The 20,717-nt window shown below is 37.8% G+C and overlaps 1 protein-coding gene across 1 annotated transcript; it reads left to right on the top strand.

Annotated features, from left to right (window-relative positions):
* Positions 1-2,798: 2,798 nt before the first annotated feature.
* On the top strand, positions 2,799-20,646 carry NOS2 (nitric oxide synthase 2). The gene is made up of 26 exons (XM_015881060.2): positions 2,799-2,937; positions 3,302-3,380; positions 3,929-4,051; positions 4,140-4,288; positions 6,277-6,439; positions 6,802-6,893; positions 7,299-7,440; positions 7,798-7,937; positions 8,538-8,712; positions 9,279-9,380; positions 9,993-10,187; positions 10,582-10,664; positions 10,981-11,125; positions 11,361-11,465; positions 11,921-11,970; positions 12,062-12,236; positions 12,702-12,834; positions 13,251-13,329; positions 14,249-14,427; positions 15,015-15,178; positions 15,989-16,199; positions 16,545-16,632; positions 17,539-17,660; positions 18,222-18,370; positions 19,056-19,250; positions 19,803-20,646. The coding sequence occupies exons 1-26, from the start codon at positions 2,831-2,833 to the stop codon at positions 19,866-19,868; spliced, it is 3,411 nt and encodes a 1,136-aa protein (XP_015736546.1). The 5' UTR covers positions 2,799-2,830; the 3' UTR covers positions 19,869-20,646.
* Positions 20,647-20,717: the final 71 nt, after the last annotated feature.

Genomic DNA, 20,717 nt, shown 5'->3' with positions numbered 1-20,717 from the left:
ACACAAGCATTTGAATATTCACTTCTAAATAGCAAACTGAGACATAGAGGAAAAAATGCCTTGCCCAAGCTTGCCCAGTAGAAAAGTGGCAAATGAAAAGAGAACCCATTTCCTTGTTTCTTGTATAGCCTTGTGCCAAATTTTTGCAGACCCTTGATCAGGACTTGGAAATCTTTCTGTCATCATCACTGTAGCTTGAAAACATCTGAAAAGTTTTATAACATAGTGTTATTCACTCATACATAATATTTATGAAGAAACAACTCAGGATTAAGTCCTTGAGACTTTGATACTGACATACCATAGCATTTCTGAGTCAGCAGGTCCCTAACAGCACTATGCTCTGTATGCCATTGTCAGCTCCCAGATTGCTTGTGCCTTTTAGAACCCAAGAGGAAACCCAACTCTGTACTGTATTTTTATCCACATTTTGTCTAAAATCAGCTTAGTAGTCCCACCTTCATCATCTGTCTGTCCTTCTGGTGTTTACATATACAACATTATGTGACTAGTTTATATTTTCAGGGAGTTGTAGTTTCCTTCCAAGTTAACATGTTGGTAGAGCACAAAAGGGCAAACCTCACAGACAGCAATGACTGCAATATGGAGACTTGTGGAGGAAAAAATCTACAAATGCTCTATTGAGAAGCCCCTTAAAGTTATACCAAAAATAAGGATCCAATATATTATTAAGTGTATATTCATGTTAAAATACCTGTCTTAAGTTAGAAGTATTTATTTAAATGCTTTACTGGTCAATTTCCAAAAGGTCTATGATTCTGTAAAATTACTCTAAATTCCTTATGAAAGTCACAGGCTTAGTGCTACAGCCCCTAGCTGAATGTATAGGAGAACAACCACCCATGGGTAAAATCAATATGAGTTTCTCCACGGTATATTTTTTCCATTTTAACATTGCCTGCAGAGTTCACTGAAAAACTGTTTCCTGTCTTATCCTGAATGTATGACTGAGGTCAGAACTGCAGCACACTGTGCGTGAGGGAAAGGATACTTGTAAGACTGAGGAATTAGTCACAGCTCTGTCACTGGTCAGTAAATATTATGTAATGCAGTGGCAGCACATGGGCTACGTGCCCTCCCATTCTCAGAGTGTAGGAATTTTAGGGATTCCCCCTTTGACTACTGTCCATTTGTAGTCTCAGTCTGCTGTTTTGCATACATAGCTCTGGGGTCTATAAAATGCCTTGGCCTCACAGGAGGGATACAGAGCAGGAGAGACTGCAAGAAAGCAACTTTCACAGAGAAGACCCTCTCCTAGCAGATTTGGAAACATCTCTCACAAAAACATGGTAAGAGCACTGTGTCTCATTGCTCTATTGCCTTTTCATTTGCTGCAGCTTGCAAAGTGAAATAATTGAAAAACAACCTTTTTTTTTTTTTTTTTTTTTTTTTTTTTTTTTTTTTTCCTTATTAGAAGCAAAGTATTGAAATCAGTCTCCTCTTTTATTTCCAGGCTATCCTGCTACTCTGAAAACTTCATCCCTCTTCCAGCTGACTTTAAAGGTTTGTGGGTGTAACGGGTAATACCATAAAGGTTCTTTCAGCAACTTTGTTATGAAAGCATAAAATACAAGCAAGTTATTATACTAATTACCAGTGAGTGGAAAATAGGAGCAACCATTTTATTGTCTTTCCTTCTCTCCCTCTTTTCTTTCTTTCTTTTCTCTCCTGTTTTCTCTGGTACGTGCTTTATCTTTCACTCTCTTTATTGCTCTCTTTATTTTTCTCTTTTTTTCTTATTTCTCTTTTTTCTTCTTCTTTTTTTAAAATCTTTTCTTTATTTTTCTTATTCTTTCTTCATTTTTCCGTGCTTTAAAATGATTCTCTGCAATATAATTTATACTAATGAACAGACGCACTGCAGCATTTTTTTATTGCAATACAGTGATCTAGATTTGTTTATATTTTGAAACTGTAGTATGCTTATTGCACGCTATGTATTTTACTTGAGTTAACAGAGGAGTTCTAACACCTTTCAGTTTCTGCACAGGTAGTTGCATTCATTTCTTTCCCTGTGTGATTTTACAGCACACAGCATCCTAGCAGCCTAAAATATGACTGTTACAAATCATGTACAAACTCTGTGGCTAATTCTGCTTTGTTCTTTTTTTTTCCTGATACACCTTCACTGGCACAAAAATCTCCCTTACAGTCAGAAATTGACAGAAAATCTGTGTTATAGTGAATAAAATTAAATTGCTTACATTCTTATATAACTGCTAAATTTTACATTCAAATATGTGCCATATGTATATATATCTTACAAAATACAGAATTCAGCGTCTTAGAATTCCATTTGGCTCATGCAACAGGATATATTGCAAAATGCTTTGATTTAATTTAATTTTTTTTTCCTGATATTAATCACTGTATGAATAACACAGCAAAATTTTACATCCTTTTCCTTTGTGAAGATACTGTGATAGGAATTAGTACAACATTTAATGACAACATTTAAAGAAAAACAAAGAACATTTCAAGATGTGTCTTTCAGAGAAGTTACGCATGGATGTGTTGGCTATTTTGGGCTTTTAACTAATAATAGAGTAAAAGATGGTTGTGGCACTACTAAAAATAACAGTTCTCCTCGTCAGTGTGTCATTGCTATAAGCATCAAGACAGTTTTTAAATGCTGAAAGTTAGTTAGATCAAAGTCGTTAATCTGCAGTTTCTGCATCCTATTAGAGGGAGTTACCTTCTTAGTCAAAAACTGACCTTGTGGTTTTTTTTCTCTCCTCGGAAGCGTTCCCACATCACACAAAGCAAGATTTCAGCACTGTGAAGTAAAAGCATAAATAAAGTGTACGAAATGCTGTGCCCATGGCAGTTTGCATTCAAACCTCGTGTTATTAAGAACCAGCCCTCTGAAGAGAAGGATATCAATAATAACGTGGAGAAAGATACAAAGGTCCACGGGTAAGATCTTTGTAATCGTTTCGTGGTTTTGCTTTTGTTTGAAAAGGAAGGATACAAAGTAACACGGGGCTGAGCTGTGTGCTTCCACTGCAGTAATTGTAACAAAAGAGCGGTTGTCCCTGGGGGCACTGGGTGGTGTTGATTTAGTAAGGTGGTGTTGGTTTACTGAGGTACATTTAAGCTTTTGTATACATCGCTGAGGAAATAAGTCATTGTAGTTTAACTGTCATGGTTCTAAATTTATCTGGTATGCTATAATGGTTACATGTTTGCTGGGCTTAGGAGGCATTTGTGTACTATAAAAACATAAAAGTAAAAACGAAGCGTGTTGCTTTCTATTGAATTGTCTTTTTCTCTTTTAAAGCTTTGTGAAAGATGATGCCAAATTACACAATCTAAGCAAGAAGCAGATACCGATGTCACCTATAATCACTGCAGCAGAGGTCAGTGATGGAGAGGGGTCTGTTTCTAGTTTCACTGATACAACAGTTCACACAGGTTGTGCTTACTGCTCAGAACCCTTTAGAGTTCTCATGCAAGGAGTAACTGTGGTTACAAGAGCTTAGGGGTGCTGTGAGATCTCTGGATGAAAGCTCTTCTCTGAATGAAAAGGTGGTTTGGTAAGTCTTGATGCCAGGTACCTGGCCCAGGAGGACTGGAGAGCCAAATTCCTTTATTCCTTTGAAAACCTAGTTTTGTCCTTTCTCTAATTTTGTCTGATTTCCCCCCAAGACTATGACTTTGAAATTACAGAGCTGTTTGTAGTGGCAGGTTCTGTTTGGTTGGTACAAAAATGTTTTTGTCTGTTTCATGTCAAACTGTAGATCAGGTCAATAGATTTGTACTCAAATGAATAAATACTCAAGTTGGAGATCTTTCAGTTTTTACCTTTAAACTGTAGTATTCACTAGTAAAATAAAAATAAAATCAAAACATTATGATATTTAATAGGTGTGAAGATAGTTTGTATTTTTATCTTTTCTATGGCCAGAAGCCCCCACAAAATGGTATCAAAGCTTCAAGCCAGATATCAAGATGTCCTAGACATGTAAAAGTAAGGAACTTGGAAAATGGATCCAGCCTTCTTGACACATTACACCTGACAGCAAAGGAGGTAAGACAGAAACCTAAGCAGTAATTTTTCTTAACTTTCTGAAGATTTGTAGTGCAACATTGCTTTTTAAATTTTTATTATTTTCCAGGTTATCAATTGTCGGACCAAAGCTTGCCAAGGAGCACTCATGACCCCAAAGGGCCTGGTGAGAGGCACTAGAGATGGGCCAGTTCCTCCAGCAGAGCTTCTACCTCAGGCAATAGACTTTGTCAAGCAGTACTACAGTTCATTTAAAGAGTAAGCTAACTGTACCTTCAGTTTTTGAATAAAAATCCTCTATGTCCCTACCTGTCTTTAGGACTAGACTGCTTAATTTCTTCAGAGGTATTGGCAGTTACACAGCCTGCTTCCAAAAAAGAGGTGATTATTAGAAAATGTGAACAGAATCATTACTGCACTTCATATGCTGCTTCTGCAATCCTGGGTCTAGAGATTACTACTGTGGACTCTTTCAGTGCATTTCTCAGCCCCATCCCTTCAGAGTGCGTTGCATTGTAGTATAGAATTGTAGAATAATAGTAGAATAAGCAGGTTATTTGGGGCTCTTCCAAAGTGTGACTTTCAGTTTTCTTAACACTGGATGTTAATGGGATTATCTCCTACTTGGATTAGTTTCAGACATGTGGGTAATGCTTGTAGTTTGTGCTGTTCCAAGCATCTTTTCTCCATGTTCTTTTATTGTATGTTTTGCTTCTCAAGGCTTTGACCAGAGTGTGGAAGGACAGTTGATACCCCAGAGCTTCTCAACCTTGCTCTGTGCTGTTATCAACATAAGATGACTGAGCATGCTGAGAGCAATGCTCTTGCTTCAGAATTGGTTTGTTTTCACAAAAATAGAGATGGTGTAGAGAGATCTTGTTGCAGGAGAAGCTGGAAGAGCTGCTTAAGGTCCAAGAATTTGCAGTGACGAAGTTTTTGAGTGACAAGCTTTCAGTGACAATTCAGCATTTGCATATTTTACTATAAAATATTATTGGGCTCAGCCACATAACGACTTCTTCTTTAGAGACTTTGAACTCCTCTACAGAGTTTTATTCCAGCAGAATCTCTCAGAAAAACCCTGTTTTACATACAAACTGTGGTTATTTGTCAGCGTATTATATTTGCACGTCTCTGTGCCTGTGGTATTTGATCACACTGATTTGCACTGTCTTATGTGCTTGCCCTTGATCTTTCATCTTGTTGAAAATGTGAAAATTCTCAGACAGTGCAGGCTATTTTCATTCTGTCTGTAGACCAACACAACAATTTTTGTGTGTGCTGTGATAAATATTTCCTAATGTTTTGACTTCATTTTCTATTATCAACCTAGAAACATTTAGTTTCTTTAACGAAATAATTGCTCAGTGCTTCCTTTTTTTCAGTGTCAAAATCTTACCTTCTTTGCTCAGAAGACCTCTGTCCCTGTGAAAGTAATTGAACGTAGAGAGAACAGTCAGTGTATTCCCATGTTGGGCTGAAGCTGATCTGTTCTCTAAGTTCTATTTGATTGCGTTTTGACAGTTTTTACCAAACTAGTCTGGAAAATCCAAATTTAAACTGAAAATTTTCACAAAAAAAAAAACATGTCATCAATGAATACTTGCATTGGATGGTGACAGGACAGTGTTTCTAGTTCAGTTTCTATTGTGGTGGTTTCTTCATGAGGATAGTAAGCTGTCATTTGTACTGTCATTCAGAAGCCACGAAAAAGTCATTTGATCTGATCTCATTTAGAATCGTATGTATTTAGCTCATCATTTTACATGGAATACCTGCTGCTTTGGATAAAAATTTCAGACCCTAGGGTGTTGCAGTAAATACTAGCTACACTTTGGGGACAGAAGTGTGGTGCTACTGCAGATAGTCACACTCACACTTGGAACACAGGGAGTTGCTCATTTGTTGAGGTAATGAATGCTTTTATAAATGATCAAGTATGTCGACCCATTTCACACCCAGATAGTGTGGATGCTTGAGGACAGATTTCTCAGTGTATGTCAACACTATCTGAAGCAGTATAGCTAACAGTCCCCTCCTTGGAAATGGGCTCTACCTGCATAGTAGTAAATAAAGTCAGCAATGCAGATGGAGGTCTCTTGCAAAAGGATGCTTTGCCATTCAAAACTTTGTTTTCAGCAGTGTCTGAGCTCTTGACCCAGAACAAAATAGGCATCTGCAATTTAGATCAGCTGAAAGTAATGAAATTTTCATTGTTTCTTTCATGGCTGTTTCCTGTTCAACAGGTTAAAAATAGAAGAGCACCTGGCCCGACTAGAAACAGTGACCAAAGAGATAGAAACAACAGGAACCTACCATCTGACAAAGGATGAACTGATCTTTGCTGCTAAACAGGCCTGGAGGAATGCTCCAAGGTGTATTGGGAGAATCCAGTGGTCCAATCTACAGGTAAATTATGACTCTAAAAATTATGGGCTGAATTGGTACAGCATGCCAGTTGCTTCATCTGAGGGCTGTCCTTCCTGTACATATCATAAAATCAATATTTTCTTGTACTTCTCTGTTCCATAGTTGAAGGAAAACTTAAATGGGACTAGTTATAGTTAGGAACCAATTAAGTTATGGAAGCAGGTCCATCTCTTGGAGCATTGTTACATGTGACAATAACAGTAAAAATAAACCTTTCCTATTGGAGATAGAAGTGAATTGAGAAATTCTGATTTCCTATCCTTAACTGTGTTAGAAAAATAACATGCTTGTATTACTCTTTCAAAATATTTTTTTCTTTATCTTTCTGGGGAAACGTACAGGTATTTGATGCACGTGATTGTAAAACAGCCAAGGAAATGTTTGAATATATCTGTCGCCATATTCAGTATGCCACAAACAATGGAAATATAAGGTAGATCTCTTTTATTTCATTTGAATTTTAAATATCGAAAATTCCATCTAGATCTGGATTCAGAACTCCACAATAGACCTGATGTGGTCTATCTAAATATTTTGACAATTTGTCTTTGTTCTTAATTCTTCTGATACTTACATGTTCTTCTCACATGCACCATCAACCATTTTGGAAGTTTCTAACATTTGTCGCTAATATTGCAAAAAAGATTTCATAATTCCTGGGGAAATAAATGATTTGAAGACTTGGGAAGGTGGGTGGGAAGAATGAATTATATTATTCTTAATGATGTTTATTTTAAAAATATAAAATAATTGCTGCCAGTAACAATTTGTCTTAATAATCAGAATTTATTTGATGTACTACTGTGTTGTAATTGGGTTTGATCACTTCCCTGAGCAGATCAGCCATCACCATCTTCCCTCAGAGGACTGATGGGAAACATGATTTCCGTGTTTGGAACAGCCAGCTCATCCGATATGCTGGATATCAAATGCCAGATGGGTCTGTCATAGGAGACCCTGCAAGTGTGGAGTTCACGAAGGTATAGTTCCAAACACAGAGTCTTAACTGTTCTCCATCTTGTTTAACTCACCTGTGTTTCATTTATTTTTCTTGCCTTTTTTTTTAATGCAGTCTGGGAGGGAGCTATGTATTTCCTTCCCCACAGATTCTAGGTGCAGGCTGAAGCAATAATTTCTTGCTATCCAGTACAATACTACCCTCCATCTCAGAACAGAGAGAGCTAAAACTCCTCTTAAGTGAGAGACATAATCTGTACTTGAGTGGCATGTCATGGTCTTGTTTGAGTAGGAAAACAACCTTTAGCACTAAGAATTTACCTCAGAGGGTTAACAGAAGGGAGGACTTCAAAACTGAAATTCACTTTTTTTACTTACAGTTATGCATTGAGCTTGGCTGGAAGCCGAAATATGGCCGCTTTGATGTAGTTCCTCTCATTCTCCAAGCAAACGGCCAAGATCCAGAAATATTTGAATACCCGCCAGAGATTATCCTTGAAGTGCCAATGGAGCATCCAAAGTAAGCCATATTTTGCTAATCGCATTTTTGCCACTGCCTCACCTTGGCAGGTGCTCAGCCTGTTCTTGTGGCAGTCATTTTATGAGCTCTTTGTTAGTATGAAATTATGGTAAATTGTCCTGAAAGGCAAAATGCCTGTTAGAACAGTAAAATGAGATTTAAATTAACAGTGGTAGTTCTGTTGGGCATTTTTTTAATGTTGTCCATTTCAGTCAGATTCAGAATTAAAAACCAAAACAAACAAAACCAAAAGACAAACAAAAACAACATAGTTTCTTATGCCAGTGGAATACACATATAAAATATGGTTGCACTTGCAACAAAATGCTTATTGCTTTTTTTTTTTCCTCTTTGTTTTTTGCATCATATTTGCTTTAGCAGTGGGTTGCAGATTGCAGAACTCTTTCATACTGTTTCTCAGTTTCCTTAGCAGGCCATTCCCAGTTACCACATTGTATGTGAAAGCTTTGCTGCAAGCTTTTGCAGATTTCTTCATGGGTTGGCCTCCCTACAGACAGTGCTCTTTCACTTCCTGGGCTTCTCTGGTTGATGCCTAAGGGAGGAATGCATAAAGTAACAAATTAAATGTTTACTTAACAGATATGAGTGGTTTAAGGAGTTGGATCTGAAGTGGTATGCTCTGCCTGCTGTTGCCAACATGCTCCTTGAGGTGGGAGGCCTGGAATTTACTGCATGTCCTTTCAACGGCTGGTACATGGGAACAGAGATTGGAGTGCGGGACTTCTGTGATGTACAGCGGTACAATATCCTGAAGGTAATTTCCTGAGATGAAGGATTTTGTGACTTTGAGAAGAGAATGGATTTGAATGAGAACGGGTGAAATGTTTCTGAAAAAGAGATACTGCCAGCCTTTACCTGTAAAAAAAAACAACAACAACACAAAAAAAATATGTTGTCTTAAAGGCTGTTTTCCCCCAATTTTAACATGAGTACTGCTGATTCAGGTATTTTGGTCTCTGACTGCAAATATCTCAGAGATGTATCTGTTATTAGTTCCAGTCTGTTGCTGACAAGGCAATGGAGTCCTGGATGTTAGTTGCAGGTACTGGGCTCCTTGCCTCTGCAAATTAATAGTGATGACTTAGAACCAGATGCTACCATTCACTAACCATTTGGTCCAACAGAGCCTTTTTCCCTTCTCCGAACCAGAATAGCCTCATGATACCTCTAATACCAAATGTGTGCACCTGTCACTTTTCCCATCATAAGACTGACCTTTCTCCTTTCTCGAATATTTTTATCTGCATATTAACATGATGAGGTGGAGAAGTCATGACAGTAAACTTGCTTTTCCCTTTTTTCTCTCTTTTCCACTTATAGGAGGTTGGAAGAAGAATGGGACTGGAAACCAACAAACTTGCATCATTGTGGAAGGACCGAGCTGTTGTAGAGATTAACGTTGCTGTGCTTCATAGCTTCCAGGTAAGACAGTGAGTCTCATATCTGGAAACACATTGAATACTGTGTATTTCATTTCACTTACAACAACTTTATACAAATATAGTGCCAGTGGACTTATACCAGGAGGTTACCAATATAATTTCAATGGAGTTATTATCTGGGAAAGCAGAGGAATGTAAATGCTCTCTTGATGCCAGAAAAACAAGATACCTTGGATAGAGGGAAAAGGGAGAAAAAAAAGAAAAGGAAGTTAGAGGCAAGATTGTTCGTCTTTTTAGCCCAGATGTTTAAGTGTCAAAATCTGCATAAAGCCACAGAATTCATGGATTTCATTCACAATTACAGTCTCTTTAAGATATCATGACATTATATAAGGTGGGTAAAAGTGAAACATAGTTTTTGAGCATTTACTCTCAATGCTGGAAAGGTAAAATACTGATGTTAAAAATAAATAAAAGAGGACTTAATAAAAATTCTTAGCCAAAGGTCCACCTACATCTTCATTTTATAGTTGGTAGTAGAAAAAAATTCCAACACTGTATAAATTCCTTGGAATATTAAGCAAGCAAAAAGATTATTTTAACTATGGAATGGACTTACATATATATGTTTCTCTTTTTGCCATTATTCTAGAAACAAAATGTTACTATCATGGATCATCACTCAGCTGCTGAGTCCTTCATGAAATACATGCAGAATGAGTACCGTGTGCGAGGAGGCTGCCCAGCTGATTGGGTGTGGATTGTACCTCCTATGTCAGGGAGCATAACTCCTGTGTTCCACCAGGAGATGCTGAACTATGTCCTCACTCCCTTCTTTTACTACCAGGTACACATTGTCAAAAGAATAAAGATTCTAGCAGACAACTTCATCAGTGCAGACGATAATATGAGACACAGAAAAGTCTGAATGAAAAGCCCATTCTTCATACTGTTCTTAGTCTTGGTATATACAAATCAGAATTTACTGGATAAATTCATAAAAGAGTGGGCAATTTTTTCTTATAATGTGCTAGATAATTTTAGTTCTGTTGAATTCCTAGGCTACAAATAAAATGCGACTTAGTGCTGTAGGGACTGGTCAGTGTTTGTACATGCCGCAAATCATAAGTGTAGATCCTGTAAAATCTGTCCCTTTCAATTGTACTGTACGCAAGTTGTGTATTTGTTGTTTTGCTTATCTACCATTACTTATCTGAAACTTAGCTTTTTTTTAATTGAAGGTGGATGCATGGAAAACACACATTTGGCAAGATGAGACCCGTAGGCCAAAGAAAAGAGAAATAAAGTTGAGCATTTTGGCCAAGTAAGTTGTTCAAATAAACATCGTGATTTTGTCAAAATATTCTATTTTTCTGTTCTTCTCTTACACATTTTTTTAATAATTATTACAGTAGGGATGACCTGATTTATTTGAATTATAGACTTCATGTAAACATCTAGGTAATGCTTATATCTAATGTTATTATTCAGGGCTTTCTGTATTGTATTGCTTCTTAACAATCTTCCAAGGAAAAGCCATGCACAAAATGAGCCTTATCTAGGAAACTGCTTGTGCATCAGTTTGAATTTCTACACAGCTATATTCAAAATGATACATGTTGTGCTTTTTTTTCCCTCAGGGCTGTACTCTTTGCGTCATTACTTCTGCGAAAAACAATGGCAGCCAGGTCCAAGGTGACTGTGATCTATGCAACAGAGACTGGGAAATCAGAAACATTAGCCAACAATCTGTGCAGTTTGTTCAGCTGTGCCTTCGACACTAAGGTAAGGAAATATAGGTCACTTAAACTAAGCAGAAGATGAAGTTTGCCTAGTTTTATCAGGTTCTGCAAAGTTTTTCATTCTCTAAGCCTGTGTTTTGTATGTTCTCTAAATGTAAGTTCGACCTTAGATACTGACTTTTTTCATATAGAATAATGCCTTGTAAATTTGATCAACAGTCACCTGACAATCAGAGAGATCTAAACTAGCAGATTCTCATGAGCTTTGTATCTTCCAGATTCTGTGCATGGATGAGTACAACATCAGTGACTTGGAGAAAGAAACACTGCTTTTAGTGGTTACTAGCACTTTTGGAAATGGAGATTCTCCAAATAATGGAAAGGTACTATTTGACTCAGAAGCACATATGCAACTCAACTCAGAGACTGCTGAGATGAGCACTTCAGAGTTCTCTCTGGTGACCAGTGATAGGACCTGAGGGAACAGCTTGAAGCTGCCTCAGGAGAAGTTAAGACAGAAATAGGAGAGGGTTCTTTACCAAGTGGGTAATTGGGCACTGGGCTGGGCTACTTAGGGAAATCACCATGGCACCAAGATGCTGGAGTTCAAGACATGTTTATGCAACACTCTTAGACGTATGGTTTAATTTTTAAGTAGCCTTTTGTAGAGCCAGGAATTGGACTTGATTCTTTTGGGTCCCTTTGATCTCAGGGTATTCTGTGTTTCAAAGACAAGCTTTCATTTCTCATGTACATAAGGTATAGATCAGAGTCTCACTTCTCTTTTAAATCAAAGAATATTTTTCTAACATTAAATGTTTAATGAATTTTTCTACAGACACTGAAGAACTCCTTGCTCACCCTGAAATTGCTGAGAAAAAAAATTAGGTAAAAATAATTTGTTATTTTGTTTACATATGGTGAGTCCTTTTGTATTTCATTCGTCATAACATAGCAGTCTTATTTGTGTCTCCTGCAGATACGCTGTGTTTGGTTTGGGCTCCACCATGTATCCTGAGTTCTGTGCCTTTGCTCATGCCATTGACCGAAAACTGTCCCAAATGGGGGCTTTGCAGCTTGTTCCAGTGGGTGAAGGAGATGAACTCAATGGTCAAGAAGAAGCCTTTCACGCATGGGCAGTCACTGCATTCAAGGTGACTATATGAATAATCTAGATTATGTGTTAGTTCATTCATTCATTTCAATTATTTCAGTTTTTACTGGTATCCCAGAAAAATAGGGAATAATGAAAGAAAGCAGAGGTGGATTGTTATCTGAATTTTGAACTTGCCTTTCATCATCTTCTGCTTGTCTAAATTGTAGGAGAAACAGGATCCCTTTTGTGTGATTTCTTAGTATTCACATAAAGTTCCACAAATCCTTCTGGATAATGAAACACTCAGTATAAGTAATTATGGTAGCATCAGACCTCTTAATTTTGCTAAGTAGATCTTTTTTTTTAAGCTAGATTAGAAGTGGGAACTTGCCGAAATCCTATAGCATTACTGAATTCAACAGATTTAATAAATAACAGTCAGTGAAACTGAAATCTCCCCATAAACATAGCAACAGCAAATGAACAACAAACATATGACAGTGTAATTACTACTTTTTTCTAGACTGCCTGTGACATTTTTGACATCCGTGGGAAAAACAGTATTCGGTTACCTGAGATGTACTCATCAGATGACAGCTGGAATCCTAAGAAACATAGGATAGTACATGGCTCTCAAACCATGGACTTGACTAAAGGTATTGGAACTGACTTTTAGCTTCCTCTATCAATGTTACTTCATATAGGTCTGGATTGAAAGGTTGTCTGATGTTCTTAACAGTCATGCTACAGCACTAGGTGGTAGAATTCCTGTAATGGAATTACAGTGGTCAAAGAAAAAAAGATATCATTTTACACTAAATAAATCATTACATCTTCTAGTACAAAAACATCAGAATACCAGAGCTGATATACATTTTGACAGACCCAGAAGAATTAGAGTTGAGATGCTCTTAGTCAGAGAAGCCATACATAATGGACATAGAGGCTGACAGGAAGTATATGGTGTTCTAGAACAGGCGTGGTTCAGTTCTTTTCTCTATATTCTTGGAAGATCTGTTAAACAAACCTAACGACAGAATTTTTCATTAATCATGTCCCCTTTTCTCAACAGCACTGGCAGACATTCATGCAAAGGATATAATTCCAATGAAGCTGAAATTCAGGCAGAATCTTCAGAGTTTCAAATCCAGGTATGATGCCTCATTCCTTTGAATACTGTGGTACATTTTATTAAAACATTAAACAATTGAAATGCTTATAACTAAACATCTCTTCCCTGTGTTACTGAGAAATATATCCAAATTTTGTTTCATTCTTAGTAGAAGTAAATTATAATTACCAGACCACAACTATAGTTAGGGACGTCACTTCTGTTTTCATAGTTGCTTATTTCCGACTGGAGTCTCTGGCAGCAAAGGGAACTAAATAAATTGATGAATATGGCCCTTTGATATCTACTAAGTGTGGAAGGTCAGGTGTATGGTCCCTCTCCTTTGCTTTATCAGCTACCTGCCAGACAAACATTTACTTCATTTAGGGGGGAAAAAATGGCTCCTTAATAGAGGGGAAAATATAAAAGTTGAGGATAGAAAGAGATATAGTACAAGAAGATGCTATGGATTTTACTACAAAGCAAGCTGAGACAACATAAAAATACAAAAAGATAATATATGCACTGGCATGTGTCTGAGAAATAGCATTCATGAATGCCTCTTTAGCATCCTCTAGGAAATCCTTTTCATCCCTGTTCTAAATGCAGTCTTCTTACAGGATGTGCTCTGAGCAGCTGTAATGTGTGAGCTATTCAGTCTTCAGTAGGACTGCATTTCCTGTCATTGGCTGACTGCAGGCATACTTGTTCTATACTAAGCAGATCAGGCAGCACTTCAGCATCTTATTTGTTTTTATACAAGTCTTCACATCTCTATACTTTTTTTTTTTTTTTTTTTTTTTAAATCTTCATGAATTATTAAGCTGATCTGATAATTTGAGAATGAACAGTAAGCCCTTGCCAACTCTCACTTCACATTTGTATCTTTTCTGTGCAATTTAAGGGAAATCCTGTCAACGTAATCATGGTCTAACTGATCTCTTTTTTTCTATATCTAGTCGTGTTACCATTCTAGTTAAGCTTTCCTGTGAGACTAATCAGGAAGTGCGCTACCTGCCTGGAGAACATATTGGGATTTTCCCAGGCAACCAGCCAGAATTAGTCCATGGCCTCATTGCACGTGTTAAGGATGCCCCTCCAGCTGATCAGATTATCAGACTTGAAACCTGTACTGAAGGTAAGTCAGTTCCTTTCACATCTGATAACAGAGGATATTTGATAAGTTTTCCTAAATTCATAAGAATTCTTATAGGCTGAATTTTCTTGATGCTTTTAAGTATTCTTCTAATTATAGATTCTGTTTTTATATACTATGGGGGTTCATGGTAATTTCACCAGTATTATCTGATATTTTGGGCTGACACTATTTGTAACTCAGTTCCTAAATTGACTATTGACTGCAATGAAATCAGTCTACAGTTTCCTTATTGTGGTTACCTGTCAATATCGTAAAATGGATTTACATGTCATGGCCATTTTTTTTACATCTTAGTAGCTGCAGTCTGCGAAACCATGGGAATCTTAGGATGCAGAAAGATGATTTCCATCATTCTTTTCCCTTAAAACATAGTGTTTTGTTACCATGTGGTTCTCTGCATCAGATTCTCTACTCACAAAAAGCTTGAAAGCTCACATTAACCTGTAGTCCAGACCTGTATGCAACCTAATCAGAAGTCATATTTTAAAAGACACTGAGTTTTGCAAAGCACTACAGTTGTTAAATGCCTTGGGAATTGCCACATGATCTACTTCCCTTGTTTCCAGGTGGCTATTGGACAAGCGAGAAAAAGATTCCTGCTTGCACACTCTCCCAGGCCTTGACATACTTACTTGATATCACCACACCACCCTCCCAACAACTGCTAAAAAAACTCTCCCAGCTGGTAACAGCGGAAGCAGATAAACAGAGACTGGAAGTTTTATGTCATGTAAGTAATTAGGTCTGGAGTTACACTAAAAGTGCTACATAATGGATCCATCAATGCCCTTCTAAAGCAGAAGCTTTAGAAATGCTTGTAGTGATGGTGTTTGATTTCCATTCCTCTGTTACATATTCTGTGAGTGTGTAAAACCAAACACAGTGAGAGAAAGAAAGGGTGATCTTATGGTTTCACTTATGCGTGGGAATCAAGAGTTTTCTTCAGATCTGGTATTTCCTGTGTGGTTATGGGTGGGTCATTTTTCCTGCCTGTTTCTCTTGCTTGCCCTGTGGTGGTTTCTGATGAGATACCATTAAAAAATCTCAGAGTTTGCAGAGGGAGATGTTGCAGAGGAGCTGTTAAGTATTTTTGTCATAGAATTTGATACCAATAAAGTAGAAGCAAAGTCACTTCAAGTAACCAAACACTCGTAGGTGTAGCAACTGCTTTATTCTGCTGGGATCAGCAAACACTCAGCAAGTGCTCAACAGGACCTGAGCCTACACAGCTTTGTGGATACCCCATAGCCAGGGGGCTGAAAAGCAGAATCTACTTCAGTTTCTATATCCCCTCTGAGAGAACGTATATGTGAGAAAAATGATAGTGGGTATTTGTTTTCAGAAATTAAACAACTTTTTCAGGAAACCCCAGTATTAGTCTAGGGATGGTTTTGAGAATTCTCTGCTGATTTGCACTTTATTGCATATTTGATTTAATATAAAGTAGGAATCTTATTTTAAAAGTTACTTTTCAAACATCTTTGCTCTCCTGTTCTCAACATGGCCTGGTAACATTGTGATGGTGACTTTTGGCTTTTAGAGCACAGAAGAATACAATAAATGGAAGTTTTACAACAGCCTAAACATCCTGGAGGTCCTGGAAGAGTTTCCTTCTGCTGAAGTCTCAACAGCTTTCTTACTGACTCAGCTGCCACTTCTGAAACCTAGATACTACTCTGTCAGTTCCTCCTGTGACATGACGCCCGGAGAGATTCATCTGACAGTTGCTGTGGTAAACTACAGGACAAGAGGTAATGAACTGTTGTGTTGGGTTTTTTTTATTTATTTCTGTCTTAATTAATTGACATTTAGTCTGTGCTGTGGTTCAGAAAAATCTGTGCATGCTACATGGCATGAAACATATCTGTAAGAGAAAGCTTGTGTTGTGATACATGCAGAATAGTACATAGTACAGATGCTCATACTGTATCAGGATTTGTTAAAATACTGCATCACTGGTATATACTTGTTTTATAAAAGATGACTAGATCACTTATAGCCTTGTTTATAAGCATAATATTAAGTACAAACTATGTTTTTTTTAAAAACAAACACCTTTTGAATGCTTACAAATAAGTTTTCTTTCCTCTGATTAGATGGACAAGGGCCATTGCACCATGGAGTCTGCAGCACGTGGCTGAACAAAATAGCTCTCAATGAAACAGTCCCGTGCTTTGTGCGCAGGTGAGTGAATGCCATAGGAAGAAGCCAAGAAAAATCATGGAAAAGGAATCAATAGGCAAATACTTGCTGCATAATTCAGTGAAGCTTCTTTCCCTAGACATCTCCTGAGGTTAATTACCATGAAATTTTCAGGAAACTAATGGAAGTTTTATTGAATTCTAATGAAGGAAATTGTTCAATACTTTTAGAAGTCCATTCAGACACGTTTTCTTAGTTTCTCCCAAGTGTTAACACCATAAGTAGTGTGGTGCAGACAGATTGGGGAAAAGGAGGGGGCAAAGGGTAGAGGTGATCGCGTACTGTTTTCTACCATGTGTGTCAGCTGTAACTTGTGACCTCAGGTAAGGGCTGAAGCCAGTCATTATTTCTACAAAATCACTGATGGTTACTCTCCGGAATCACTGTGCACTTATCAGTGTTTATTTTGTAAAGAAAAAAATAGCAAGTCCGATTCGGTCTCTTTTCAGTAGTGCGTGGGGACAAGACTAGGGGTAATGGGATGAAACTACAGCATAGGAAGTTCTGCATGAAGGTGCGCAAGAACTTCTTTACGGTGAGGGTGATGGAGCACTGGGACAGGCTGCCCAGGGGGGTTGTGGAGTCTCCTTCTCTGGAGATATTCAAGACCTGCCTGGACGCCTACCTGTGCGACCTGGTGTAGGGAGCCTGCTTTGGCAGGGGGTTGGATTCGATGAGCTCTAGAGGTCCCTTCCAACCCCTACAATTCAGTGATTCTCTGATTCTGTGATTCTTCAGTCCTTCAAGATACATTTATCCTCACATAGAAAGGATAACGAGAAGATTCAAGGCAGTAGAGATGATCACTAGGTATCATACTGTCAGCCTTCTAGGAATACTTTTATTCTGAGTGTTATTTTACCTAATCAACATATTTTTGCATATTAGTGCTGATGGATTCCGACTCCCAGAGGAGCCAGCCAAGCCATGCATTCTTATTGGTCCAGGAACAGGAATTGCTCCATTCAGAAGTTTCTGGCAGCAGCGTCTCTATGACTTGGAAAAGAAAGGTACTTAGAGGGACTGCCACTTGGGGGAGGCCAAAACTCAGCCAGCCAGAAGACATCTGTAGTCCTCCAAAGAAAATCCCTTCAGGTGGATATTTTGTTTGGAGAACTATAAAACAGGTGGCGACACTTCTAAGCTTTATCTAAGTAACCCATGTAAAGATTTGTCATCACAAGACTGAATCAAACACTGCACTGAAACAGCCAATAATTCCATCCCACATGTGACCATTCTGGGAGTATCCTATGTGTGTAAGTACTACGTTGTTCTACATCTGCCCAGCTCTCACAAAGGGGCCACAATGCAGAGAGGAAATATTTTAGCCTGTCTCTATCATTCTGCTTGGGAAATGTACTTCAGTAGGTGATTACGTGTAGTACTTTGAAGTATCAGGCATATTCAGTCCTAATGCAGATTTCAAATTAGGAACTGTCACTCTTGCACACATACTCCTCAGAGTTTTAGCAAAGGACTAATTAGAAATAGTGGTTACATTGTCCAGCTAAGTTGATATGACAGGGCTCTCTCTGAAGGCTAAAATAACTGTCTGATCTCGGTTTCAGGGATCAAAGGTGGTGACATGATATTACTGTTTGGCTGCCGGCAGCCAGATATGGATCATATCTACAAAGAAGAAGTAGAAGAAATGAAGAGGAAAGGAGTTCTGAAAGAAGTTTTTACAGCTTACTCCAGGCAACCTGGTCAACCTAAAGTAAGGCTGGTTCTTTCGTTCTTTAAGAGTTGGACCCTTTATTAATTAATAGTTAATGTTTGGGCTCTGTTGAACAATTTTATTGAAAAACAAGACAAAGCAAAACAAAACTGTTAGCTTCAGTATACTGTGAACAAGTGACAAAAGGCCCCATTCCTCCAAAACGAAGGAGCCTCTCATTGTTCACTTCTGAATGAGCACCATATATGTAAAGATGTATTTTTAATCCTCACTGCCTTAGGTGTAGTAGACATACAATTAAGCCTTTGAGTGCAAAACATCCTTTGAAATTAGAAGCTGGAACATTTTTGGAAACCTTACATTTGGCAGGATATGATAAGCCAGTGAGTTAGAAATGAGCAGGCTCTCATCATTTGTCACCATTTCAGTACTGTTTTTAGCTGTCTTTCCTCTCTAAGCAAGTCAGGAATCTTTGGCAGTGGTAATTGGTTCTAAATAAAAGCCTCTTAATGTACTCTGGTTTAATCAGGGACAGCCTTCAAATCTGGGACTTGTAGAGAGAGCATTTAGGACATTTTTCCTCTCCTTTGCTGTCATGCAGCATGTGGAATAGTTAGGATGTATTGAACCTTCCTATGTAGGCCCAGACTGAATTTAGAAAAGCCAATAGACAAAGTAGCATTAAAGAGACCTTTTCTAATGATATTTTCTTTCTGTTTCTAAGGTCTATGTTCAAGATATTCTTCAAAATGAGTTGGAAACCAAAGTGTGTAATATCTTGCATAAAGAGGAAGGGCACCTGTTTGTCTGTGGAGATGTACGCATGGCCAGAGATGTTGCTCAGACTTTGAAGAGGATACTTGTAAAAAACCTGAACCACACAGAACAGCAGGCAGAAGAGTATTGCTTCCAGCTAAAGGTATCCTGTGATGTACAAGGCATTGTTTCCATTCAGACAGTGCTCCAACACGGGTTTCAAAGTCACAATCCAAATCCTACAGGCTGCAATTAGCTTCTTTTCAGCAGCATGCTAAAGAAATGTGCTTAACTGATCTGCTTAGTCTACTCACCATGATTTAAAATGGATGGTTGCTGTTTGGTTAGGTTGTATGAATGACATGTCATGCTCCTCACTTACATACTATCATTCTGCACAGTGTCCTTCTTTTGATTCCGGACATTAGCTTTGCAGTTTCTGGAGCGTCAAAAGTTTGACAATTTATTGTATCAAAATAGGAATGTGAGTTCAAGAAAGTAATGGAGCAGTCACTGACAACACAGTGTCTGAGTATGGTGGGCTTTGTAGGACTGTTCTGTTAGCAGAACTTGTCTGGAGTTTGCATGTCTGCAATTTGGTTCCTTTATTGGCAGCAAGAAAGTCCACCATCACAGAATCAGTCATATGAATGCTTACCTGAATGTCACAGAAAGATTCATCTCTTGGGTTTTTGTTCTTTGCTTTCTTTTTCAGAGCCAAAAGCGATACCACGAAGATATATTTGGGGCTGCGTTCCCACATGAAGTCAAAAGAATATAAGAGATTTGCACCCCATTGGTCCAGGCATGAACCAACAGACACTGAATGTGATATTTGCACATTTGTTGTTGTTTCAAAAATCAAGGGATCAAATGCTCTTCTTTATTCATGCTAAATGCTGCACATCTGATGGTAGGATTTGAGTTCTAAGCTCTAGCCTTAAGTAAGAAAAATATGAAATTTAACGTTTGTTCTTCTCAGACTTCTTTTAAGAGATTAATTTAATATTGAAGATGCCAATTATTTTTTTAATTCTATCTAGGTTAGTGTATATCTGTCATCTTTTGCAAATATAAAACATATAAAACCTAGTCACAAGGAAAATGTAGAGGGTTTTTTTGCTATTAGTGACATTTTTTAGTTTTTTGCTATTGCTGGAAGTGATTTTTTTGTTGGTTTTTTTTTTAATGGACTATTTATGTTTGAATTTATTTATATTATTGTTTTACTGTGCACATTATCTTCACTTCAAAGCAAGTAAGTAGATGGTTGTGACACTTGGAAACGTGCAGTAATTTGTTGTATCTCAAATGTGAAAAAATACAATGGCTTATGAGTGGAAATACCTGCTGCATGCACTTCAAATGTACGCATGTCAGGAGGCAGCAGTTCTGATTTCTGCTCTATATAGTTCAGGTACACCAACCTGAATTTTTGTTGTTACAGAGCCTGTAGCAATGAGGTTCAGAAAATTCAAAAGCACTTTGTACACTTGATATCTATGCTCTGACTTTACTTGATTTGTTTGTAATAAAAGATACCTTTATATTAAGACAAACCGATTGGTGTACTTCTTTTTCCTGTTATCTTAAGCCTGAAAAAGTGCAGGTGGGTAGGTAGATGTAGGTA

Source organism: Coturnix japonica, chromosome 19, assembly GCF_001577835.2.
Source record: "Coturnix japonica isolate 7356 chromosome 19, Coturnix japonica 2.1, whole genome shotgun sequence".
Classification (NCBI taxonomy): Eukaryota; Metazoa; Chordata; class Aves; order Galliformes; family Phasianidae; genus Coturnix; species Coturnix japonica.
The sequence above is the reverse complement of the archived record's forward strand: the minus strand, read 5'-3'. Positions and strand labels throughout refer to the sequence as shown.